Raw genomic sequence first — 24,158 nt, 5'->3', positions numbered from 1 at the left:
AATTTAATCTACTAGAAATAATGATTCTGAGAAATTCCAGAATAAATCAAATATAACATTTTATTTGTCAGGTAAAAATGTATCATGCCAATTACACAATTAAACAATGAGAATCCAATTCAATTTCAATTTAGATAAATACATAACCTCGATAAATCAAAGAAGTATCTAAGAATGGAAAATGCATACCTGACTTTCAGAGAGACACACTGCAGCATGAGAGAGACCTGGAGGTTTAGCTCCAGAGACCCTCATACAGTGTGGGGCTTCTGGCTACAAAAATCCCAAAGTGGTGTTCCATCACTTGCCTTTTATACCCCAGACCAAAGCAAACAAATCTTTCAATCAGATATTGTCATCTGACCCTAAGAGGAGAACACACCCCTTAGCAGCAAACCCAATTCTATAAAAGTTTTAAATCTTTCTTACAATATATGTGACTACTATGAAATTGAGACCATTTTTCTAATCGCACAGAGACCATTAGAATGATTCCAAACATGAAGGGAAAAAACAATACATTCACAAGATATAACATGTGTATCCTCAACATGTGACTTTAAGCAAAAGCTTTTAGGGAGAGAGGTGTGAGAGTGAGGGGCGAAGAGAGGGGGGTAAGTCAGGATGGGGTTGTTTGCTTTTCTTTGAAGATCCCTCCTTCAGATTAGTTTTATTGTTTTGTTGCATACGGAGATAATTTCACTCCTTACAAAGCTGCATTTAAACTGCTTTTCGGAAGTTCAAACTTTGGGGCGCCATCCATATCCATTATAAAGAGAGAAATGCTGAAATGTTTTCCTCAAAAAAACAATTTCTTTACGACTGAGGAAAGAAAGACATGAACATCTTGGATGACAAGGGGGTGAGTACATTATCTGTACATTGTTGTTACGAAAGTGAACTAATCCTTTAAGACGCGGATATATTGAAAAATAGTAAATGTGTGTGTGTGTGTGTGTGTGTGTGTGTGTGTGTGTGTGTGTGTGTGTGTGTGTGTGTGTGTGCATGCATAAATAATTGTACATTTATTCTTTACAAAGCATCTGTATTTTAGCTGCAAAAAGTGCAAAACAAACAGCATACATAAAGCAAAGGACTCTGTAATTGCTGTTTTTTTATATATATATGTGCAGTGTAAGGGCTGTTTCCAGTTTAATTGGTATTATTCATGTGTGTGTGAGTGAGAGAGAGAGAGAGAGAGAGAGAGAGAGAGAGAGAGAGAGAGAGAGAGAGAGTGAGAGAGAGAGAGAGAGAGAGAGAGAGAGAGAGAGAGAGAGAGTTGGAATTGCTTCAGGCATTGTCTGTATTTCTAACATTTTTATTTATTTATTTTTGGTAAGGACGGATTAGTGTGTGTGTGTGTGTGTGTGTGTGTGTGTGTGTGTGTGTGTGTGTGTGTGTGTGGTTTTGCTCTACATCTTAAGGAAACACTCCAGGGCAAATTAATTAGGAAAACTGCAACAAATCACTAAAGCGTTAAAATATTTGCAGGATTCTGAGAATCAGTGGCATGACAACACAATCCAGTAAGCTTTTACATGAAACCTCAGAAGAGCTGCGGCATCTGAACCTGAATTAAGTGAAACATTAAAACATTAATGCGCTTCTGTGGTTTAGTGGTTAAAGATCTGGGCTGATTTCCAAAAGGTTGTAGGTTTGAACTCTTTAAATTCTTCTGAAAAGCTGTTTTGCGCCCTTGAGCGGAGCGCTTGACCTCAGGTTTCTCCGGGAGGAAGGAACCTGCGGGAGAGCGTAATGTAAGTCACTTCAGATGAAAGCTTCTGAAAATGAATAGATGTACATGCGGTTACTTTGAGCTTTTTGCTGCAGACTTCAGACTTTATCTGCTGTTCTCATGAGGATTGTTAGATTCGCAGAAAGCACTCATGAATGCGGGAATCCCGTCTTTCTGAGGCAAAACGTGACGTGTTCAGGACGCTCCAGTCATGCAAAATACAGCGGCGGAAACTTAAAGAAAAACTGTTTGTGCTCCAGAAGTGCATGTTTCCCTAGAGAGCGTCTGCGGTCGGTGCGGTTGGGAATAAGAGTTTCGCTCTGAGCCTCACTCTCACAAGTATTCAACACGGCTAAAACAAATGACTGCAAAACCAATAAAAAATCAAGCTAAATTGTGAATATGAATTGTGTTGAATCCACAAAGCAATGTGGGAGTTTAAATGCCTTAAACAAGCTCTCTTAGAAGTAATTAAGTTTATTTAAACACATTCTGCTGTGAACAGACAAACACGCCGAGCTGGATTTTTCCAAAATGTGTTTTCATTGTGATGCCCCTTACCAAAAAGAAGTATACTTCAAGTTTATTTTATTAAGTGTACTTAAGTAAATTTCAAGTGTATTTTTAAGTATACTTTATGTAGTAAGTATAAAAATATCAGTGCACTATTTTTATACTTTTAAGTGTACTAATTTAATATCCCTTGGAACTAAATTGGCCCACTTTCTAATATATAAAAGAATACTTTTAATTAAACTTGAAGTGTAACAGTAGTAAACAACTAGTACACAACTAGTTTATATCTATGTTTTCAGTTTGTACTGCAAGTATACTAAAAGTGAACTTATAGATATACTGATAGTTTACTAGTTAAATATTTGTAATGCATTTTTAGTACACTAAAAGTACTAGTCTCAATAACTACTAGTGTCTTTAAGTGAACTTTACATTATACTTTAAGTATCTTTAAGTATACTACTATGTCCCTATTTAGGTATTAATTTGTATATATTTTGTTACATGAATATCTGAACATACAAAACATCAAAAGAAAGAATGGTGTATCTGTTTGTAAACAAAAACATTTTATTCTAGCTTCATACATTATTTGTATAAACACTTGAATGTGGGTAAGTTTCATAAATAAAAACTAAATAAATAAACATTTTGAACTAAAAGCTAAAAAAAGACTATTCATGATAATCAAAACGTAGTTGATGGAGTTGATCAACGCCCCAAAGCTTAACAGTCGTTATTACCTCTTCATGGGTCGACATTTTATTTCATACGTTACAGTTTTGATAAGCTGTTTTATGACTGATGATCGTGTTAAAATGTGTGGAAGTGTATCTGTTGTTTCGGTTTCTTCTTCGCTTGTGTTTTGAAAATTATAAGATTCTCAGAGCTCATAGCTCAAATATATTCAGATTTCTAAGTCAATTATACTTAAATGTCATTTTAAGTATATTTCTGAGAAGTATATAAAACACATTTCTGAGATGTAAATAAAAAGTAGACTAAAAGTATACTTCCCTATTAGAAGTATACTCATAGCACACTTGAATAAACTTCACTTTCGTAAGGGACGGCACACGATAACGCTGCTGGACGTTGTGTAAGTGGAGAGTGTGGAATATGCCGTCATTTGGTGAAAATTCTCATGTTCTTTTTCCATCTTTGCAGGAAAAGAAGAATCGGTCGCCACCTTCAAGGGGAACGAGTTCTTCTGTTACGATCTGTCCATGACTCCAATCCAGAGCAGCACGGATGAGATCACGCTGTCCTTCCGAACGCTCCAACGCAACGGCCTGATGCTTCACACCGGGAAATCCGCAGACTACGTCAACCTGTCGCTGAAGAGCGGCGCCGTGTGGCTCGTCATCAACCTGGGCTCCGGCGCGTTCGAGGCGCTCGTGGAACCGGTGAACGGGAAGTTTAACGACAATGCTTGGCACGATGTTAAAGTCACGCGAAACCTGCGACAGGTAAGACAGAACGCTCGCTTTTCTAAATGCATTAGCGTGGATATCGATGACTAACGGATGTGCTAAGGGTCGGGAATCACTTTGGAAAGGGCTCGATCGCACATCATTGGCTGGAAATGGCGTTTAAGCGACGGCCCATAATCCCCGGTGCTTCCCGACAGCTGGCGCGTGATTCCTGACAGGTCTGGGAGCAGCGGTGTGTGTTTTCTTGTTAGACCTGATCCAGACCGATACAGACCCATGCCTCCTGCTTCAGGACTTCATTATGTGCACCTTAACTTAATGTTCTGTTCGGAGAACAGTTGTCTGTCTAAAATTGACTCCAACCTAATGAAGTCAGCAGTCCTTAGGGGGCGAGAGCGCCGGTCTTGTTCTACAGGCTGAAATCAAGGATTTAACGATCTGACCTGATTGGGTTTTACATGTCCGCATCTGAAAAGAACAGAAACGGGTATTAATAGAACAAATAACAGCACACAACACTGAGCACAATATGGAGAAACGCTCACAGAACGCTTACCCAAGCACTCGTGAATCGTACAAGACACAATGAGATGTGTTCGACATCATTTATTAAAGGAGCTTCATTACGAGCGGAAACTGACGGAGCAAACACCATCCCGACTCTGATGACTCAGCGAGACGTTCCATTCACACACACATAATGAATGTTCAAGGCCGGAAACACAAAGGAGCTTCACATGCTCTACACGTTTAGGCGATTCTTCAGCTATGGCCGCGTTTGTCCTTGTGAGCTGCATATCTTCCTCTTATCATTTGATGTGTCCTAAATACCAACTTAAAATCATATTCTCACATTTTCTGCATACTTGCACCAAATTATAGCTGGATTGGAAATTGTACACAATAAAAATGCTGGTATTTATCTTGATTTTTCTTTATATTTTATCTTAATGACGCCTCTCTTTAACTAGCTTTACAAAAATAAATCTTTAACAGGCCAGATTTGTTGGTTGCGATGGAAATTATGCTATTTTTTCATGGATATAAAGATTTATTGTCTATAATTTAGTTGTTTTCTATGTTGTGGCGTGGTGTGTTCATTTAGATGTAATTTTATGTCTGGTAAATGCGTAAAGCACTTTAGTCAGTTTTGGTTGTTTTTTAGTGCTAGATAGGCAAGGCAAGGCAAGGCAAGTTTATTTATATAGCACATTTCATACACAATGGTAATTCAAAGTGCTGTACATAAAAAGGACTTAAAATCACAATAGCATAAAAATCATAAAAATTTAAAATAATAATCACAACAATAAAAACAAAATTAAGAACATTTAAGATGATTTAAAAAAATGATTTCAAATTAATAGATAAAAAGGGGGGGGGGGAATTATACAACAAATATTGAAATGGTTGATTCTAGTTTAGAAAAACTCATCATTTTTTATCATTCATATTTTGTTGATGGATTTTTGTAGTTTACGATTAAACACCTGGATTTAGAGTGAGAACAATAAAATTAGTCAAAATAAAGGATGAAGGCAAACATTTTTCCTCCACATTTTTATGTGTGTATAGTTGAAGAAACACCCTTACACTCTTCATTTCTTTCCACACATCTGACACACACACACACACACACACACACACACACACACACACACACACACACACACACACACACGGAGAGATTGAATAAAAGTGAAGAATGGTTCAATACGGCTCCTGTAATTGGCAGTTGCAGATAGCGGCGCAGAGATGCGATCGATTTCACTTACGTTCCGCGCTCATTCTGTCTCTGCTCTGGTAATTGTAATTGGAACGAATGTCTTGTCATCCGTAATAAGAGCGATTGTAATTGGCTGCTGTGGCACGAGGGCGTGTCCGCTGTAATAATGCCTATTGCTATTGGCTGATGGTGTGAATCCAGAGAGGAAACAAAAGGGAAAATCTTTTGTCCGCCACTGAATTCAATTACACACTCTAGTCTTTATTCTCTTCGGAGAACAAACGAGAGACGCTCGGGTTCAGAATTGCTCTGATAAAAACAGCTTAACCAGCTTTGTTGGTTTATGCTGGTTTAGCTACCCAAAACTCCTTCAAAACCAACAAACCGAGACCAGCGGACCACCTCGGGCTGCTTTTTCAGGGGATTTAATGGAGGATTTGAGCTGAGCGCACCAGCGGACACCAGCGAAAACATTCATACATGAAGATGCAGATTAATGACTGAGTGTTTGAGTCTCACATTTAATTCTACACGTCTTAATGAGAAAGTAAAGATGCAGAAAGGTTTGTGCCAGGATTTATGGGACAGCAAATATCACTAGCTCAGTGTGAAAAGTCATTGGAAAGACCCACCCTGATCAAAACAAGTGTGTGTGTGTGTGTGTGTGTGTGTGTGTGTGTGTGTGTGTGTGTGTGTGTGTGTGTGTGTGTGTGTGTGTGTGTGTGTGTGTGTATACCTGGTATTCATCACGTTATGGGGACCAAATGTCCCCACAAGGATAGGAATACCAGTAAATTTTGACCTTGTGGGGACATTTCTCAGGTCCCCATGAGGAAACAGGCTTATAAATCATGCACAATGAGTTTTTTGAGGAAGTAAAAGTGTGCACAATCTCCTGTGAGGGCTAGGTTTAGGTGTAGGGTAGGTGTAGGGCCATAGAAAGTACGGTTTGTACAGTATAAAAACCATTACGCCTATGGAATGTCCCCATAAAACATGTAAACCCAACATGTGTGTGTGTGTGTGTGTGTGTGTGTGTGTGTGTGTGTGTGTGTGTGTGTGTGTGTGTGTGTGTGTGTCAGAGGCGGCTGGTTTATTGATCTGATTCAGACATACACTGACCTCACATTTACTCAAAGCTGTACCTCAGATAATCAATAGAGTAACTGTGACATTCACAAACACAGAGGAGGAATTCTCCTCTAAAGCGTGTGTGTGTGTGTGTGTGTGTGTGTGTGTGTGTGTGTGTGTGTGTGTGTGTGTGTGCCGGTGTTTGTTCTGTGTGTAATATATAACAGTCAGAATGAGGGAAATAAATAAATGAAATCAATGTTGTAAATAATTAAACAACATCGCCACCAAGTGGTGAGCAGTGACAGTGCTCCAATGTTTCTCCACTTCCTGTCCTTTATGGAGATCCAGTCCAAACTCTGAAAACAAACACATCCAAGATGGCGGACTGATATTATTAAAGGTACTTCAACTAATTAAATCAGTAGTAAAAAAAAATCTTTGATACAAATGTCCCTCCGGCAGATATTTTTACTTCTAACTCACTTCATTGATACAATTTTAAGTAAACAAGATTTACCAGCTTCAGTCATCTTGCCTCTCAAATAAATGCGTCTTGATTTATGAATGTTTATATTTGTATCGGAAAACAGGACAGAAATTCTAAGAAGTAATTTTTCTCAGTATTTGTGCAGCATGAATCAGATCTGATGTTGATTTCGGTGTGTTTTCATGATAAATACACCGGTGTTGAACCCTTCAGATGGAGTTGCTGTATTTGATCTTCTCTTAATAGATACTGTACGTGTTTGGTAACTTTATAGGGAGCTGTCTGGGGGTTCGATTCTCGCTTCTGTTTCTTGGAAGAGGTCGTGACATTTTCTTTTCAGCGTTTCTATTATAGACTCACAGCGAGCCGTTACTGAGAATCAACATAACGTCAATATTCCAGCGCAGGTGAGAGTGTCACACATGTCAGAAATATGATCATGTAACAGCACTTCCTGTTGACTTTAGATCCCTGTGTACTGTATGTATCGAAGCATGACTCATAAAAGAAATAATAAAATAAAATAAAACCAAGGCTCAGTGACAATATAGTTTTTCATGATGTGCTAAAAATAAAATTGAAAAAAAAAAAATGAATAAAACTACATATGGACATATAAAATAACTGACAAAAAAAATGACACAACGAAACTAATAAAACTTTCTTTCTTACTTACTTAGGACTAACTAAAATTAAAACAAAAATGAAAAATATAAAACACCTCGGCTAGACATATTTTAACCATGTTCATACCTTTTAACTGCCTAAATGTTGTTGTTGTTTTTTTACAATAAACAGATTAATGCTGATTATAAGCAATTTAAATAACGTATTTTTCCTACATTGAAATAAATGTGAAATTCTAAAGTAAAAAACTGAAATACTATTTTTTCAATAATCTCTTCAATAATAGCCCAATAATCTTAGTTTTACAACTTGTAAAAGTCTTAGTTTCATTTATAAATGTTATATTATTAGTTAGTTTGTTGATGGATATTTTATATGCAATTCAAATTCTTCAATTTATTTATTTATTGCATTGGTTCAAAATCATTTAGAATAGAATACTACATAAAGCAGTGGTTCTCAATCCTGGTCCTGGGGGACCCCTGCTCTGCACATTTTGCATGTCTCCCTTATTTAACACAACAGATTGAGATCATCAGCTCGTTAGTTCAGTTCATGGATCTCTCTCTTAATGAGGTGATAATCTCAATCAGGTGTGTTAAATAAGGGATACATGCAAAATGTGCAGAGCAGGGGTCCCCCAGGACCAGGATTGAGAACCACTGACATAAAGCATACTGAGTACTCATATTTTTTTAAATGTAAACAGTAATAAACCTTTTAAAGATTTTTTTTTTCCACAAAAAAAATCTACCAGAAAGCACTGCTGTTCCAGGCTGCAGTGATTGGGTTTGAGTGCGCAGTGCTGATTGGTTGAGCTGATGATTGGAGGCGGAGTCTGGTCTTCTGCTCCTCATCTTCTGTCTGCTGTCCGTCTCTCAGCAGCTCGATCTGTTTTTCCCATCATTCTCGTCTCTTGTAATTTGTCACCTAGCAACGCCGCTGACTGCTTCTGGTTTGCGGTCGAGGGCTTGATCGTTTCAGTCTGTCGTTTAACTGCGAGACACTCAAAGGCGCCGCATTTCATATTCAAATGAATGAGAACAGCAGGATTATTTTAACATAACATTCATCTTTCATCTAGTTTAAAATCAGTGAATTATAAGAGTGAGACCGTGTGCTGCTGGGCGAGCAGGACTGTGTTTGGACTGAAATGTCATTTCTCGCATGTTAATCATCGGGTCTGGGTTGAGCAGAACTATGATGTCATTCAGCACACCAGACCAGAGCCAAACCAGAAGCACTGACTCTCACATACGTGCTGATATATGTCTGTATGTTCATGCATATTCATGTCCTGTTTTTGTGTATGTTGTTGTTTAGCTCATTTAGTATGCACTGTGTGTCATGCATATTCATGAGAGCCGAACCTGCTTCATTATGATAATCCTGATGGGTGTGTGTGTGTGTGTGTGTGTGTGTGTGTGTGTGTGTGTGTTTTACTTGTGTGTTTCCTCTGTAGTCATGTACACACACACACACACACACACACACACACACACAGTGATGATGAATTCAGCTCCTCTTCTTTCAATCTCTCATCCACAAACACTCGATCAGTTTCGTTTCATGATAGACGCTGAGATGCACATGCAGGTCACATTCAGAGATTGTGAAAGAGCATTTTCATATTTCTCAGCGGCTCTATAAACACTCACATCCGTCACCTGTTTCTGGAACAATATGTGTTGTGAGAAGCTCTTTACGAATCAATCAAACTGAATTACTTTTCGGCCCACACAAAATCTGCATTTTCTGCTCTGATCGTGGCGTTACGGATGTCTGTCTTCAGTTCAACACAATGGAAGTATTTTAAAGACTGAAAGTGGGTGATCATTTTGATCTAGTCTCAAAAAATAAAAAATAAAATTGACACAACTGTATATTTTATGAATATGTTTTAATATTAATAACAATTGAATATAATCGACTATTATCACTATTGAAAACAGTTGTGCCGTCCAATATTTTTGAGGATTCATAGATGAATAGAAAGAACTGCATTTGTTTGAAATAGAAATCTACTGTCACAAAGAGGGAGAGAGTTGCCCAGTCTAAGAGATGTAAATCTTAGTATTATATGTATGTTTTGATGATTGAATCGGATTGATTTGTTTCTACCTGCAGCGGTCTCCGTTTTAATCAGATGACACACATTATTACGTTTATCTTCTGAATGTCGGCGCTGAGCTCCAAACACTGAATCAGATGTCAAATATTAGTTTTCAGTCTCAGCAGGGTTTCGCTCAGGAAGGCGTCTCTGTAATTTCTCCTCTAGACGGCCGGTAACTGTTACTCAGAACTAATTTAATATATTCTCCTGTGGTTGAAGGCGGAGCGGGAAACACTCACAGCGTCCGGGTGATAAGTCAGATTCCTGCCGCCGCTCAAAATCAGGAGCGCAGTGTGAGAGCCTGAGGTCAGAGGTCAGCCCTGAGTCACACACACACACTTCCACTAGTACTATGATGACTGGTGAACTGCGGAGGCTTGGGTCTGAGAGCGGGTCTGGATCAGAAGCTGGATCTTTACGAGGTCTGGATGATGTTTTAAAATCTGAAGCGTGTTTTCTTTGCAGGTCCAGCACTGCATGTTTCCTGCTTCAGATGTTTTCAAATGAAGATGTTGTTGATGTGTCACTGCTTAACTGGGTTGTGTTTTTGCCTCCTTTTAGCCGTCAGCCAGAGACGAGCGATTCTCGCTTTACCTCGAACGCCAAGTCTGGCCAAATTTGCCTGTAGAGAGCCCCGCCCGCAAACAGGCCACGCCCGCTCGCAGGACTAGCCAATCAGAATGCTTACTAATACTGCTTTTCCTCTAGTCCCTCCCACTCAAACCAGCCCCTCCCCCAATCTGTCCCACTCTTCCCTTCTTCATGTGGAGAATGGTTCCGCTAACTCTTGTGTCTTCTTACTAACCCGACAGCTTCAAGTTCTTCCAGTTTCATTTTGGATTTTGTGTTTCGTTTTGACCTGTTTGTGTTCCTTTGAAACGACTAACATCGTGTCATTCACGGAATGTGGGCCATCTGTTGTTTTCTGAATTAACTTGCGTACTGACGTACTAACCAAAATAACAATACTGTTGTCATGTTTTTCTTTTGGTTGACAAATCCTTCAATGAAGAGATTCTGTTGCTTTAGTTCTCGATTGGGATCTTGCACAAAAAACACATTAGGAAAAGAGAAAGACGGAAGGCCGGTTTAAGACCGCCGCTCTTTAAAAGACCTTTATTGACTTCACGATTTGTCATTATTCTATATATTTTCTTTCCCTTCCCTTGTTTTTTTTCCTAAAGCACTCAGGCATTGGACACGCTATGGTAAACAAACTGCATTATATGGTAGATATCATTCTAATTGTCTTCTACTTTGGTTTGCCCTGGATTTCCGTTTCCTATTTCTATTCTGTTTGCTTATACTGACTACACAAATCCCCATTGGTATCAAGGTAGCAATCACAACAATCTGACTACAGATCTTCACTCTTTTCGTTTCACTGTCTCATTCAATCATGTTTTTTTCTTTGTTTGGTCCATCCTGCATCTTCCCTCCCCGTCAGGAACCACAGACGTGACCCGTCTCGGGCTAAACGCTCGATTTCGGTTCATGTTATTATGATTGATTCATTTGTGTGAAGAAATAAAGAAGTTTCTCAACAGAAAACAATGAAAGTTCATGTTTAACTGTAGCCACGCCTCCCCTTTTACTTGATTTGCGCAATATTATTTATTACCGAAGTTGATTTGAGTGATCTAAACGACCCAGTGACAGGCAGTAGGTACTGGAAGGAATTTAATAAAGCTCTCATTTTTCTAACACATTTTAGTGGAATGTTTGTGTAATGTTTTTTAAATGTTACTACTTCAGAGAACATTCAAATGCAACATTCCCATAACATTTGCAAAATGATATAAAATATCCTTTAAAAAATGGACATTTGAACATTCAGAAAACCTAGAGCAAATTTTTTGGTCAGCTGAGGTGTGAATGTCCAGTCTTATAAATGTGTTTTTGCAGGCACACAATCTGAGATTTCTGTATTGATTTTAATATTATGATGTTGAGTGGATCTCTATAAAAGTCTCTGTGGTTTTGAGCATCACAATAGCCGGCAGTCCATTAGCTGATAATGACAGCTCTTTTGATATCAGGCTCAAGGTGATGGTTGGCAGCCAGAACCTCCGTCTCTCCTGGAGCTCCCGCTCTCCGGGGTGGATTTACGGCCCGGTTCAGAGTGGGTAGGCCTGGCCGTAAAACACGGGCCGAAACGAGGGCCAGAACCCCATTACGAGAGCCGCTCTGATTTATTCAGCAGATCAGAGCGTTTCTGAGCCCCGGCGGTGCAGCAGAAACACAGCGATCGGAGCCTGACCCTCAGCCGCGCGCTTTTGGGTTCGTTTGCTTCGCTAAGTCACGGAGACTCACGCCAATGTGAGTGATGATTTCATTAGCGTACGTACCCATAGGACAACTAACCTAATTATTAAACATGAACAATTAATTATTACTGAAGCACAGTAGCCTCTATAAGTTCCAAGGGAAGCGTTATTGATGCTTTGCACTGACACAACGTTTGTTCTCTTCTGTTTGGCAGATGAGAATCGACTGTAGATCTTGGCTGCGGTTTATTGAACTATCAGACAATGCCGTCTTGTTTAGTATTAGTTATATACTAAGATAGTGTTTATTAATTAGCTTTCAGTGTTCATTTAAATTTCAGTTAAAGGGGTCCTATTATGTGTGGGGGGGGGGGGTTCACTTTTTGAATTTTAGCCAGTGTGTGGTGTGTATGTTTGGGCATAAAAACATCTACAAAGTTACAAATTTCAAAATCCACTGCAAAGGGAGATATTTAGGTTTTTTAAATCCCTTTTCTAGAATTACAACGAACGGCTCCTTTGGACTACAGCGTTTGTTGTCTGGATGCTATGTTGTCACAACATGGTCCATTAGAATATCATTCAAATAAATCTCGCCTATGGAATTTTGAATTGTTGGTAAGTGGGGAGGGATGAGGTGCGGGATTCGCCTAACTTTATCTATGTAGCGTGGGCCGCTGCTTCTGGGATGCTTCAGCGAGCCACAGGGTGGCTGGTATAAACGCGAGCATTGACTAAGGTGTCCACAAACTGCTTCTTTAGCGATCCGATGTGTTTTTGTAAGAAAAATATCCATATTTAAAATGTAAGAACTAGCTGCTTTGGGAAGGGGCGCAGTGGGACTGCTAACCAATCACAACACATTTCGTTTTGGTGGTCCTTTATCAAACCCGGAACTAATCTAATCAAGCTATTTGTGCCAGCCTGGGGAGACAGCTATTGTATATAATTTATATGTAAATTATATGAAAAATAATGCATTTTTCGAGCCACCAAGCATGACATCATGTTTTAGTGCTCCCCCAAAACCAAATTAAAGACTTTGTAAAAGAGCATAATAGGACCCCTTTAATGTATTTTTATATATTTTATTTTAGCTGTGTTTAGTTTTCCACTCTTTATTGCCTGTCACTGGACTCGTCAAACACGAGGCTCCTCCCACAGCTGCATGGCATTTGGAAAGGTTCTGTAATGTAGGGCCTGTGTTCATTAACACTGACACTAACTCAATAATGAAACTCATGCATGATGTCGTTCAACATAAACACTATGCACTTACATGTATACACATGCATATTTATGACCTATCAGACCCTATAGAGACCCCTTCTAACAGGAATAATTTGACTCGCGTTAGTCAGTAGATGCGGCGTAATGCCTCCCGCATCTGGTCGGATGTGCAGAAGCCGCTGATCTCGGGTCAGCGTGATTGACAGCTCTCTCGCCTCCCGCCGCCAGATCCTCCAGGACGATGCCATCAGCCCGGACCGCTCGCATTAGAATGCAATTATACAGATCTAATGAACTCTGGCAGGGGTCCGGCGCCCTAGAATAACAATATTTCCGAGGCGGCGAAAGCTACGCTTCGCCTTCCGTCATGTTATTTGGCCCGATGTGGGCTGGGTAATTGGCAGACGGACAGCCGTAGATGACTGACATCTCGCAGGCAGAGCCGTTTCCACTCATTTACGCCCATTTACGTGCCGTTTGCGAGCGCACGTCGACGTGTGGCTTCAGTCGAACTCTCCTGTTGTGTTTTCTTTGGTATTCTTTAGCAGACTGGTGTGCATGCCTCCATCCGCTTGCATCTCGTCCATCCGCAGCGAGAGGGAGTCTGCGATGCCCAAGCCGAACGAAGGCGTCTCGGCTTGCACGCAAATCTTTGGGCTCGAAGTGCTCATTTTGTTGTGTCCCACCTTCAGATTTAACCCCTTAATCCACTAAATGTTGCCGTCGCTCCATCTGTGCCGTGCTGTGACCCCGTTCTGACTCTCTCCGCCGTCGGCTGTCGCTCAGGCGTTTGGTTTGCCCTCCATCGGTTGCGTCCGCAGCTCATCCCCATTTGACGGCATCTTCATCCGCTCATTCAACTGCATGGCTTCTTCCCCATGTTGTGACTCTTTTGGATGGTTTCTTTTGTTTCCTCTTAACCTCAAAACCCACCAAACGTGACGAATCAGACCAATCTCTCTTTGTCGATTGCAATCGCAAAGGATTTCACCAATTGACTGCTCTACTAATTGACTAAAACCCAAATTCTGTTACTAATCCGAATGAAACCTTTGTTGTAACTGTACTAACAACCATTTTTGTGTCTGACCTGCTCTTCTTTACTAAAGTACTAACCTCCAACCCCACATACGAGCACCACATGAGCTCCTCACGGCCTCTTCGGCCCGTCCCTAGCCTCCTCTTCCTCCTCCTGACCCCTCAGTCTCACTAACTCATCCCTGGCTAGTTCGGTCCTCGTCTCTCTCGACTAGTTCGCCAACTCCGCCGAGGGTCGTTTTCCAGCTGCCAGCCACTTGTTGAAGGACCCGCCAGTCGCTCGGTGTCTGCGGTTATCGTGTGCGCTTCGAGAGCTGAATAAACAGATATTCGTTGCGACTGCAGTTTTGTCTTTGTTCTAGGTGAAGGTAAGTAACTTTAAAGACGTGTCTCAGGAAGTTCAGATGGCTGAAACTCCAGCTCCGGAGCTCAGGTAAGGACAATCACTGACGATCACTGACGATTGTATTTGAGAGAGTTAAGTCAAAAAAGATCACTCTGTCACCATTTCAAGAAGTTAAAACAAACATTTGAACACAAAAGAATGTAGTTTGGTTCCCAGTGTTCCAAAACATCATCTTTTATGAAAGTCAAACAGGTTTGAACGACATGATGGTGACAGAATGATCATGTGGTGGTAATTAGTCGATCTTTTGTTGTGTCACATTAATTTGAGTTAGTTTTACTCTGACTGAAATGCTATGTTATTCTAGTTAGTGCATTGTTAATATCTTGCGGTGATATTTTTGTCATCAGAAGTGTTGAAATCACTTACAGTACAAGTGCTGTTGATGATTAAAAAAACCCTTCTTTAACAAACATTTCTGTCATGATGTGAGTAATGGATGGCCAGTGAGTGCTGGTGTGTTTTAGAGTCATAGTCGTCTTTTGTGCATTATGAGGGCAGTCTGAATGTTGTCTATGGATATCATCTGAACTCCACTTGTGAGAGAGCACTATGTCTGCTGTTTAGTGCCATGATTTTGATTTGTTGTTCAAGTTTGATTCTGTCACACCCTAGTTAAATCACAGAATTCAGAAATCAGCAGACAGAAAACAATAATAAAGGAATAAAATGTTGTATACATCAGTATGAATGATATATCAACAAACACTTTAGTAAAAACCTGCTAAGTTTGGTGTGTGTAAGTTCTGCTAAAGTAGATAAACTCATTTTGACATTGATTAAGGAAATTATATTTTGCAGTTTATATTGTGATGGTCCTTCAACAGATATCTTTTACTTGAGTTCAACCTAAAAAAAAGTAAACATTTTATCATGGTTTGATGGATGGCCGTTGGCACTGGTGTGTTTCAGATGCTGAATCATTTTGCAGTCAGTTTGTATCTTGTCTGTGTTTTTTGTACAAACTCAAAAGAGAAAAATCTCATAGACCACACAACTTGAGGAACCTGCTTTCAGATGCTGGACTTGATTGAGATTCCTAACATGTTGAATTCAGTTCCCAACTGAACTAAAGACCTATTTGAATATCAGGAGATGCTCAGATTCAGCGTGGTCTGAAGCAGATCTGACTAACATGTTATGAAGGAACGTCGATGTTTCATTCAGTAGCTGATGAGTTCAGACTGATGCTGGGCTGCTGGTGTTTGCTGTGAACCTCCTCAATCAGTGCTGCTGTAGATTTAGATTTTGTGTTCCATAGTATAAGTTTTGATGTAGTGTTTACAAATGTTTTTTTTTTTTATCTCTTATAAGTCATCTGACGCCTGCTTGTGTTTACCTGAAGTAAATCTTCATGTGTTTGAGCTCTGTTCACACTGACAGACATTTGACAAATGTTATTTGTAGCTTTTGAAAATCTGATGCAAATGGGAGGATTCAGTGATAAAAATAAGATGACATTTCATGTTGACAAGGAATCAGTTTTCTAGATGCTAAAAATGAATATGTTTGTCTGTCAGAAGAGTTATTAATTCATGAAACTAACACTGGCTTTTTAATGCATCACTTATTTAAATACACTACTGTTCAAAAGGTGTTAGAACCTCGTTTCTGGGTCACTGCAGTTTCTCAGGTCTGTCGAGTGGATCAGCAACAAGCGCTTGGGATAGACAACAACACACCAAAGTCTAATACAAGTTGGTTTATTGTTATCTACCAAAGAAGATGGGGCAGTCCCATCTTTTATACAGCACCCTTACAAGCCTTCATGTAGGCGGGGGTTCACATATCATTTAAGCAAATACTTCTACATATGGGAAGGAAAATTACAGATGATCCAGGGTAACTATAAGGAAGAGAGGAAGATAGTGCAGCCGCACTCAACTGGTTTCCTGCCGACAGATAACCCTGAAACAGACAGACAAAACATTTCCATACAGAACCTAATATCACACTCTTAAATGAAGCAAACTATGAAAGACAAGAAAACTACAAAATATTAACTCAAGGAAACTTCACTGCAAAACACATTAATTCTTATAATCCCCTCTTCCAGACGGATAGTGTGGCGGCGTGCACGGCGGGAGTGAAGAAGTAGACGGTACTTCTGGATCGAGTTTAGCTGCTTTCTCTAATTTGGTTTTCTGTAATTTCGACTCAGCCTCAGCTAATAATTGTTTCTCTTTTTTTCCTGTCGGCTTTTTCGGTACCACATTCCTGACAGATTTTGGCAGTGAAATACCCTGTTTATCATTCCATACAGTTTGCATTTTTAACCAAACATCATACCCGTCTTTCATATATTTTTGGTCCCATTCAGGGTCACCTTCGCCTTTATATGTCAATCGAAAAGCTTGTGCCATATGATTTGGGTCAAAAGAACCCGTTCGTGGATATGTAGGATACATCCCATTGGCTTCGGTCCAACCCGCTAAATTATTCACCCATAAATTTGTGTAAAAACCCCAACTACATCTATTCATCCAATCATTAGGTGTTTCGCCAGGATTTGGTTTAGGATAGGTGGCTCCCATGATAGATATGCAGATAATATATACAGATAATCACCTCACCACGGGACAGACCGAAACTTGTGACCCACACTTTTGCTTTTAATTTATTTCAGCGCGCTCTCTCAGTTTAGCTGAGAATATTGCGGCGGCCTTCAGATAGGCAAACTATACTTCGCCTTACCTGGTCCTCGCAATGTATTTGCGGCAGCCTTCAGATAGACAAACTATACTTCATCGTATCTGGTCTGCGCAATATCTAGATAGACAAACTACTTCATCGTATCTACTTAGACAGACAAACTACTTCATCGTGTCCATTCATAACGAACAATAATGTAACTAATCAGGTAGACAAACTATACTTCATCTTACCTGATCAGAGACATCACGTCGGGGTCACCAAATTGTTAGAACCTCGTTTCTGGGTCACTGCAGTTTCTCAGGTCTGTCGAGTGGATCAGCAACAAGCGCTTGGGATAGACAACAACACACCAAAGTCTAATACAAGTTGGTTTATTGTTATCTACCAAAGAAGATGGGGCAGTCCCATCTTTTATACAGCACCCTTACAAGCCTTCATGTAGGCGGGGGTTCACATATCATTTAAGCAAATACTTCTACATATGGGAAGGAAAATTACAGATGATCCAGGGTAACTATAAGGAAGAGAGGAAGATAGTGCAGCCGCACTCAACTGGTTTCCTGCCGACAGATAACCCTGAAACAGACAGACAAAACATTCCCATACAGAACCTAATATCACACTCTTAAATGAAGCAAACTATGAAAGACAAGAAAACTACAAAATATTAACTCAAGGAAACTTCACTGCAAAACACATTAATTCTTATAAAAGGAATTTTAGTTTTTTTTTATTTCTGAAAAGAAGTCTCTTCTGCTCACTGAGAGTGCATTTATTTAATCAAAAATACAGTAAAAGCACTGAAATATTATTACAATTTTAAACATCTGTTTTCTATGTGAATATCTGTTAAAATGTAACTGATTGCTGTAAATTTTCAGCATCATTACTGCAGTCTTCAGTGTCACATGATCCTTCAGAAATCATTCTAATATACTGATTTGCTGCTCAGCAAACATTTCTGATTATTATCAATGTTGAAAACAGTTGTGCTGCACAATATTTTTGTGGAAACTGATACATTTTATTTTTCCAGATTTTCAAAAAGAGCAACATTTATTTATTTTGTAACATTATTAATGTCTTTACTGTCACTTTTGACTGGATTAATACATCCATAATAAATAAAAGTAATAAAACAAACAAAAAAACAAGTGAGACAAAGTGAGAACAGAATGCCTTAGGGTTCTCATTTGCTCTTTGTGTTAAACAGTCTTGTGTAGGGTTTTAGTGTAGATTGAGTTTCTTCATTCTCTGGCGTTGTGTGAAGTGTGTGTGATGTGAATCTCGGTTCAAGGTCTAATGTGGTTTTAATGATGAGTGTGAGGTGACCTCAGGACCGTCCCGCCGCCGGCTCACACAATCACAATCACATTCTCCATCACTGGCCATGGTGCTCTGAGATTTGATGTGCAGGGCGATTCTTTCAGATTGATGTAATGGCAATCAGACGTGTCCATTAGCCGGCGGTGTTTGGCCGGAGAATCTTCGGTCAGGGTAACAGCAGTTTGTCTGTGGCAGCTCGTTTGGCCCAGTATAAATGAGCTGCCAGCGCTCGTCTAATGCGAACGGCCGGAGCGGCGCTCCACTGCATCAATATGAAATAATTATTTCAGGGCTGACAGGTGATCAATTCTGCCAGATGTATTAGAACAGCCCGATGACAACAAGATGGAGGATTTTATCAAGGAAAGTAGCTGCGGTGTGATATTGTGTCTTCACGCTCAGACTGGTTCGCGTGCCGCCGGTTAACGTGACTAACCGAAGTCGCCGCTGCTGCTAACTCTGCTGCTGGTTGGTGTCGCGTGTCAGTCGTTCTGCTGCTTACAGATAACACGGCTCTCACGGTAAGCAGCTGATATTGACAGCAGCGTCTCATTGTGTTGCTCAGTGAGCTGTGGGAAATATGAATCATTCAGCGCTTCACATGATTGGTTTGAGTCAATTGGTTTGTCATGACAGATACTCTCAATCAACTGCTTCAGAAAACAATCACTAAGTTAAATCAATGTGTTTAAATTCTGCTGTTTACCAACCAAGATTTTGATTACATTTGTAGTTTTTTTCTTGTACAGTATGTGTCCAGGTTTGAATCTGTCATGCCCTAATTAAGATTTTTCAGTTGGGCCAGAATTATAGGGCAATGCAGGGCACAAACTCACATTTTTTTAATTGAAATTCTCAGTTTGTTTAAATCCACATGGAGTTCAGAGTATAACTTGCTATCCACATTCATTTCACACTTGTCTAGTACAAATATGTCGCTTTGTTTCATAATTACAGTGTATACGTTTTTTGTTATTTACCTCAAAAGAAAGGAAGTGAAATGCTACAATATGCCCCGTAGGTGGATACATTGTAACATCTGAGGGGCACGTTGTAACATTACACTATGACAGCTTAAAATGTTATCCTGACAAAAGAAAAAAATATACACTACAAACTATAATATTTTGTCAATAAAAATGAATATTAACTTGTTCAAATAAAACAATGTTTTTTTTTTTTTAAGAATTAAAAATAATCTAATTTTGGAGTTTGACAATGAACATATCACAACCATGCTTGAAACGGCCCTGATCACAACACACTATACAGTATAGTTCAAAACAATGTGGACAAATAGATGAAACACATTCAGGCATTCAGAAAAAACTATTTGAGTTTTCAGTTTAAACCCAATTTGCCATGAACCACATGTGAATACAGCAAAAAATATACCTAATAGATATTAGCATAACTTGCATACATTTCTAGAACAGAAATCTAAAGCCAGTTTCATCATTCCTGTTTGATTTTGTTTTCATATTAGAGTTGAAGGGTTTTACTGAAGGGATTTTGGATTTCTTTTTCTATCACTCCACCAGTACTGTCAACACACATAGATTTTTTTATCATGTTTTTGGAATAAAATGTTGTATAAATGAGTGTGAATGACATATGAACAAACCCCTCAGTAAAAACCTACAGAATATAGAGAGAAATAAAACTGAGTTTATTGTATGTTAGTGCTGCTGAAGTGGAGATAAAATCTTTAAATATACAGTACAGACCAAAAGTTTGGACACACCTTCTCATTCAGGTGTTCAAACTTTTGGTCTGTACTGTAGATATGAATTCAACTGAAAAAATATCTTTCAGGTGGTCAAATAGCAAATAGCAAATAGTGGAGCTCTGCAGCCACCTACTGGTAAAAGGTTTTTTTTTTTTTTTTTTTTTTTTTTTACTTTTAAAACTGGATTTTCCAAAAGATGGGCAAAAATCTTACACTAAACCATGTGAAATTATCCATGTTATCCCCATGAATTAAAGTTAGAAATTTGGGTCTTTTATAAAGTGAATTTTACATAAAAAAGCAGTTTTTGTATAAAAACCCATTTAAAAAATATTTATTTATTAATTTATATATATTTTAAAAAATATCACTAACCCACTGAAAACTGCACAAATGTACAGTAAAAACTTTAATAAACAGAAACATATACAGTACAGACCAAAAGTTTGAACACACCTTTTCATTCATTTGAATAAGAAGGTGTGTCCAAACTTTTGGTCTGTACTGTACATACTGCCATTGAAATCTACAGATGCAAATAGATGAAGTAGAATAAGATAAACACTTCAGTCTGTATTTTAAATGTTAAAAGGTCATTCGATAGATATTCTCTGAAAACATCTCTTATTCTACTACACAGCTTTGATTCAGAAACATGATCATATTTCAAGGATGTTTGGATATTATCAGAAAACAACACTAACATCAATCAAAAAGATATTTTTATGTGAAGTCTTATATTTAAAAAAATAGCAGTTTTATATTTATATTGATGATCATTCACTTGATTTGTATCACAGTGGTTCATGCATCTCGTTTAGCCAAAGTTAATTCAGTACACAAGCAGTTAGACACTCTGTGTGTGTGTGTGTGTGTGTGTGTGTGTGTGTGTGTGTGTGTGTGTGTGTGTGTAGTGTGTGTAGTGTGTGTGTGTGTGTGTGTGTGTGTGTGTGTGTGTGTGTGTGTGTGTGTAGTGTGTTTGCGGTGAAGCCGCTGTAGTTTCTGGTTTCAGCGCTGATGGCTTTAGTATTCCAGTGTGTTTGAGTGAGGGATTACGTGTGCTTATCTGAACATGCTCTCTGTCTTGTCACGAGGGGTTTTAGGGTAAATAAGTCAATATATCTAAGAGACAAACGGCCCATTAACACATTATCAGCTCGCAGAGCCTGTAAGATGTAGGAGCCGTGGCTCGACTTATCTGGCCTTCGGCGGCTGTGTTTCAGATGCACACCGGCTGCTGCTGCTCCAGGATTTCAGTGCTTATCTGCAGCTCAGAGCAGGAGTGCGGACGCTGACGCTGCTTTAGTTTCTCTGAGATCAATCAGCGCCCAACAACAGAACCGCAGCGCCGCACATCAACATATAGAGCTAATGCACACACTCCACTGTTAACATTCACATAATGGGCCTATACTACACAGCAGATCTCAATTGCCTGATGGATTATATCTTCACAAAATACAACTATAATGCTCAGCTCTGATCCAATAAGTGCATGAAGATATGAATATATTAGAAACGTAATGGTTTTCTATAAAGATGCTTCAAAAAAGTGAAAAGTGCTTTACAAATAAATTTGACTTGACATGGTAACACGGTGGTTTTGCTTTTGGACATCAAGTGGCACAAAACAAGATTAGTGATAATTAGTTTATTAATTGTATGATTAACAGCACAGGCTCAACACAATGTAGAATTATTAACTTGACACAGATGACTAATCTGGATTTTAATTCTCGCTCTGAAAATTCACCTTATAAATTTGTGTTCATCCATATTTCATTTCATCTGCTTCGTGTATCTTGTGTAGTTTTATCTTTTTGAACTAAATAAAACAAACAGAATTTAAGGTCGTTAGCAAGCAGATGCAAAGAATACACATTATATGATTCATGTTGAATTAATTCATTGTTCACATGAAAACACCTGATCTCACATGTTCAAATTTAACAAAAAACATTTTTTTTTCTTCTTTTGAACATTTTCTGAATTTCTTTCTTAGCATTTAGTTGTGTTTTCAGAATGAGCTTTATTGCCAGGTATGTTTACACATACTAGGAATTTGTTTTAGTGACAGCAGCTCCACAGTGCAATAGAGTGACATTGACAAGACAAGACATGGATTATAAAAAAGAACAATATACAAGTGCACAAGACAAAGTGCAAAGTGCAAATAGCAAAAACACAATATACAGAGTATGCCATTACTAGGTACAGGTATATTAGGTGCAAATTTGGATGTAAGTAGGTATTAATAAATACTGAATAGATTAATAAAGTGTATAATAGTGCTGCATGTTCCACGTTTACTGACAAGTGTTCATGAGATGGATTGCCTGGGGAAAAAAACTGTTTCGGTGTCTGGTCGTCTTGGTGCTCAGAGCTCTGTAGCGCCGACCAGATGGTAACAGTTCAAAGAGCGAGTGTGCTGGATGTGAGGGGTCCAGAGTGATTTTGCCAGCCCTTTTGCGCACTCTGGATAAGTAGAGATCTTGAAGGGTAGGAAGGTTTGTACCAATGATTTGCTCAGCAGTCCGGACTATGCGACGTAGTCTTCTGAGATCAGAATTGGTAGCTGAGCTGAACCAGACAGTAATTGAAGTGCAGAGGACGGATTCAATGATGGCAGAGTAAAACTGTTTCAGCAGTTCCTGTGGCAGGTTGAGCTTCCTCAGCTGGCGGAGAAAGTACAGTCTCTGCTGGGCCTTTTTCACAATGGAGTCTATGTGAACATCCCACTTCAGGTCCTGAGAGATGGTATTGCCAAGGAACCTGAATTACTCCACTGTGTTTACAGTGCTGTTCATGATGGTGAGTGGGGGGAGAGCAGGGGGGGTTTCTCCTGAAGTCAATGATCATCTCCACAGTCTTGAGCGTGTTGAGCTCCAGGTTGTTATGACTGCACCAGACAGCCAGCTCTTTAACCTCCTGTCTGTAAGCAGACTCGTCACCGTCTTGAATGAGGCCGATGTGTGTGGTGTCGTCTGCGAACTTCAGGAGCTTGACAGAGGGGTCTTTTGAGCTACAGTCATTAGTATACAGGGAGAAGAGCAGTGGGGAGAGAACACAACCCCAAGGGGCGCCAGTGCTGATAGTACGGGTGCTGGATGAGAATTTTCCCAGCCTCACTAGCTGCTGTCTGTCTGTCAGGAAGCTGTTGATCCACTGACAGAGAGCGGTGGGCACGGAGAGCTGAGATAGTTTGGGAAGGAGGAGGTTTGGGATGATGGTGTTAAAGGCTGAACTGAAGTCTACAAACAGTATCCTCACATAAGTCCCTGATTTATCCAGATGCTGCAGGATGAAGTGTAAACCCATGTTCACTGCATCATCTACGGACCTGTTTGCTCGATAAGCAAACTGCAGGGGGTCCAGTAAGGGTCCGGTGATGTCCTTCAGATGAGCCAAAACCAGTTTTTCAAACGACTTCATGGCAACAGATGTTAGCGCCACAGGTCTGTAGTCGTTGAGTCCTGTTATTTTGGGTTTCTTTGGAATGGGAATGATTGTCGAACGTTTGAGGCAGTTCGGTACTTCACACATCTCCAGAGACCAATTGAAGATTAATGAGAAAATGGGGGCCAGCTGGTCAGCACAGGTTTTCAGACAGGCTGGTGTCACACCATCAGGGCCTGGTGCCTTCCTTCTTTTGTTCTGTCTGAAGACCTAGCGAACATCTCTTTCACTGAAGTGGATTGTCGGAGTGGGGGAGAGCGGTGTTGTTAGGGGTGTTGTTGGAGGTGTGAATGGAGTTTTTTCAAACCTGCAATAGAACTCGTTCAGATCGTCTGCCAGT

The 24,158-nt window shown here is 39.6% G+C and overlaps 1 protein-coding gene across 7 annotated transcripts in view; it reads left to right on the top strand.

The window, feature by feature from the left end:
• Nucleotides 1-24,158, top strand: part of nrxn2b (neurexin 2b) — a 537,859-nt gene that overhangs the window by 224,893 nt on the left and 288,808 nt on the right. For 6 of the 7 annotated variants that reach the window (XM_073836530.1, XM_073836529.1, XM_073836528.1 and 3 more), the window contains 2 exons: nt 3,419-3,720; nt 10,896-10,919. In XM_073836530.1, coding sequence (XP_073692631.1) covers nt 3,419-3,720; nt 10,896-10,919 — 326 coding nt within the window. The remainder of the gene's footprint in view (nt 1-3,418; nt 3,721-10,895; nt 10,920-24,158) is intronic. The other variant, XM_073836525.1, reaches the window with a different exon arrangement.

The sequence above is a fragment of the Garra rufa genome, chromosome 3 (assembly GCF_049309525.1).
Source record: "Garra rufa chromosome 3, GarRuf1.0, whole genome shotgun sequence".
In the NCBI taxonomy this organism is placed as follows: Eukaryota; Metazoa; Chordata; class Actinopteri; order Cypriniformes; family Cyprinidae; genus Garra; species Garra rufa.
Note: the sequence above shows the minus strand (reverse complement) of the source record. Positions and strands in the feature narration are given on the sequence as shown.